The sequence below is a fragment of the Hipposideros armiger genome, unplaced genomic scaffold (genome assembly GCF_001890085.2).
Source record: "Hipposideros armiger isolate ML-2016 unplaced genomic scaffold, ASM189008v1 scaffold_910, whole genome shotgun sequence".
Taxonomy (NCBI): Eukaryota; Metazoa; Chordata; class Mammalia; order Chiroptera; family Hipposideridae; genus Hipposideros; species Hipposideros armiger.
The window spans coordinates 88991-91883 of record NW_017732260.1 but is presented as its reverse complement, the minus strand read 5'-3'; the positions used below and the strand labels follow the sequence as shown (position 1 = coordinate 91883).

Sequence of the window (2893 nt, the reverse complement as noted above, 5' to 3'; positions counted from 1 at the left end):
TTTGTGTGTGTATCTGCATACAGTTCACTGTTTTTTGTTGTTTTAGTTTCACACCATCCTAAAAACGTAGAAAACCCCTGTAAATAAATTGTATTAGCTTCCTTTTCTCCCATTCCGTAGAATTGTTTTAGTTAGGGACGTTGTAGAGAGTCCCTGCCGTATGTATTAAAGTTCTCTTTATTTTGCTTTACGTGAAAAAGTCCGCTTTATTTCAGGTTTCACTTCCATGAGTCAATCATTATGGATTTAATCCTATGGTAACTTTTGAGGAAATGGAAGAATACTCCTCTCTGTCCTTGCTGGGTTTTCTTTTCTAAAGCAGGCCGATTTCCCTAGTTCCAAATTTTGGCATCCACACACGGGGCACCCCAGGAAAGCGCTCCGGCACCGCCCACCTGGGGCAGATACGAATCACAAGCTTCTGGGAGTTGATAGACGGGTCAGCAGTGCCCCAAGACTCGCCACTGTCATTAATGGACACTGGCGATTGGTTGTGGGAGGACAGCGCGAAACCAATGGGAGCGGCGGCGCGGGAGAGTCCACGGAGCGCGCGGGAAAGAGACCAATATAAACTGTGGCGGGAGATTCGTTTTCCGGTTCTTGTCGGGTAAAAACACCCTCGGCTGGAATATCCAGTTGGTTGCTGTCATCTCCTCGCGTCTGAACATGGTGCGGACTAAAGCAGACAGAGTCCCAGGCACCTACAGAAAAGGTGAGGCAGGCAAGCACAGTAGAGGAGGGCAGGTGGTGGGAGAAGCTGGAGCTCCCCGCGGCCCTGTGAGCCAAACTGGTCTAGCCAGGCCGGAAACAGTGGCCCGGCCCCTTAACCAGGAGGAAGAAGCAGCGGGGGGCAGGGGAGGGTTCCTTATCCTGCAGTTAAGGATCGCGGGGCTCTACTCTCTAAGCGGTTGGGTCGGGGACTGTGGTGAGAACGTGATTCCGAGATACGGTGCCGGAACCTTACGGCCCCCTTCTGAATGCCCTCCTTTTCCTCTCTCCGCAGTGGTGGCTTCTCGAGCTCCAAGGAAGGTGCTTGGTTCTTCCACCTCTGCCACTAATTCCGCGTCGCCTTCATCGAGGAAAGGTAAAAGGCGCCCCTCCTAGCTCCCTAGCAAAAGGGGATCAGCCCTGGCCCCACAGTTCTGACTTGCGAGTCCCCTGACCCATCATGGAATTTATTTTTCTGAGATTCTCATGCCTGAATTTCTTCCTTGCCCTCTGATATAATGAGGAGGCTTGGGCTCTTGGTGAGCTGGTAGAGGTGGGGGGTGGGGGGCACATGGAAAAGAATCTCAAGCCTCGGTGTTAGTTAGAGACAGACACAGTTTTACTTAAAACCTATTTCTTCCGGTTTAGCGTTTTAAAAAATATATTGACAAATGGCTTTTTCTTTTAAGAGGCTGTGTAAAGTGTCCCTTTCCTAAATAAGTATTAGGATGATAGTTCACGTCTTAGTGTAAATGTTTTTGTTTTCGTTTCTGCATGTTTTTCCTTCCTTCCTTCATCATCATCATCATTATTATTACTATTATTATTATTATTATTATTATTATTATTGACTGTGGTGTGTGTGTGCGCGTGCATGCGTGTGTGCCAACTCTGCAGCTCCTGATACTTCCTTTGGGACATAGTAGTGAAAACCGGGCCAGGGAAATAGCTTCACGCTGCTCCTGTGCAAGGAGAGATTGAGAAAATACTGAGCCATCTGGACTGAGCAAGCTTCATTCCTTTCAGTAAGCAACTGAGCAGTAAGGAAGATCAATTCCATAATATCTATTAGTTAAGAACGTTCAAGGTAGCACTGTTAAGGAATTTATGGGTTTTTAAGTTAACTCAAACTTCCCCTTATTATAAACATTTCATTCGAAAATACTTACTATTTCAATCTCTTTAGATAAAAAAGAATAATAAAGAGGTCAAAATTTTTGAAAGTTGACGAATTTATTGAGAATATCTTATATCCTATATCACTATACTAAATTCCAAGTAGGGGCACATCCCATTGTCTGGACAACTGTTGAAACACAACTGAATAGGCCCTTCATGAACTTGTGTTGGAGAAATGGAACTATTAAAGTGTTTTACAGATCTCTATTTTTAATCAATAATCAACTGTATGATATTGGTAATATCCTTTTAAAGATGAGGAAATTTAAGCTCGGGTTATATTCCTTAGTAAAGGTCACACAACAAGTCTGCAGAGTTGGGTTTGAATTCTGCACTGAACTATGTTCCTGCTATGCACTTTGTGGCAGTGAATGCGTTCTCATAAGGTTCCTTCAGGAAAATTATGAACTAAAGGATCTATTTTTTTTTTAAAGATTTTATTGGGGAATTGGCGGAGGGGAACAGTGTTGGGGAATTGGGGAAGGGGACCAGCCAAGTTGTTGTTCTTCAGTCTTCGTTGTGGAGGGCGCCAGTCGCCATCTGGCTTCCCATTGGCAGCTTGTGGCCTCTAAGCTCAGGGTGCTGTGTTCAATCTTAGTTGCAGGTGGGCATAGCCACCATCCCATGCGGGAGTCAAACCTGGCAGCCTTGTTATTAAGAGCGCACGCTCTATCCACTGAGCCAAGGTGCCAAGTTTAGTCTTAGTTGAGGGTGGGCGTAGCCCACCATCGAACAGGCAATCTTGTTGTTACACCAGCTAAGCTGTCATGCCACCTGTTGGCAGCTCAGCGACAGCTCAGCTTGGGCGCAGTGTCACTGGCCCATGTGGGAATCGAACTGGCGGCCCTGTTGCTCAGAGCTCACGCTCTTAAGCCAACTCTTAACCAACTGAGCCACTCGGCCGGCCCCCAAAGGATTCATTTTTTAAAGGTCATTTGTACTTTAAAAAAAGTAAAAGCAATATAACGTCAGACAGTATATATGGAAGTACTTTTGTAAGTTTTCT

The 2893-nt window shown here is 45.6% G+C and overlaps 1 protein-coding gene across 1 annotated transcript in view; it reads left to right on the top strand.

The window, feature by feature from the left end:
• The first annotated feature begins 561 nt into the window (after positions 1-561).
• The window catches only part of PCLAF (PCNA clamp associated factor), a 7552-nt gene continuing 5220 nt past the window's right edge, over positions 562-2893 (top strand). The window contains exons 1-2 of the mRNA XM_019630416.1: positions 562-712; positions 1004-1084. Of these exons, the coding sequence (XP_019485961.1) occupies positions 667-712; positions 1004-1084 (127 nt within the window). The 5' untranslated portion in view covers positions 562-666. The remainder of the gene's footprint in view (positions 713-1003; positions 1085-2893) is intronic.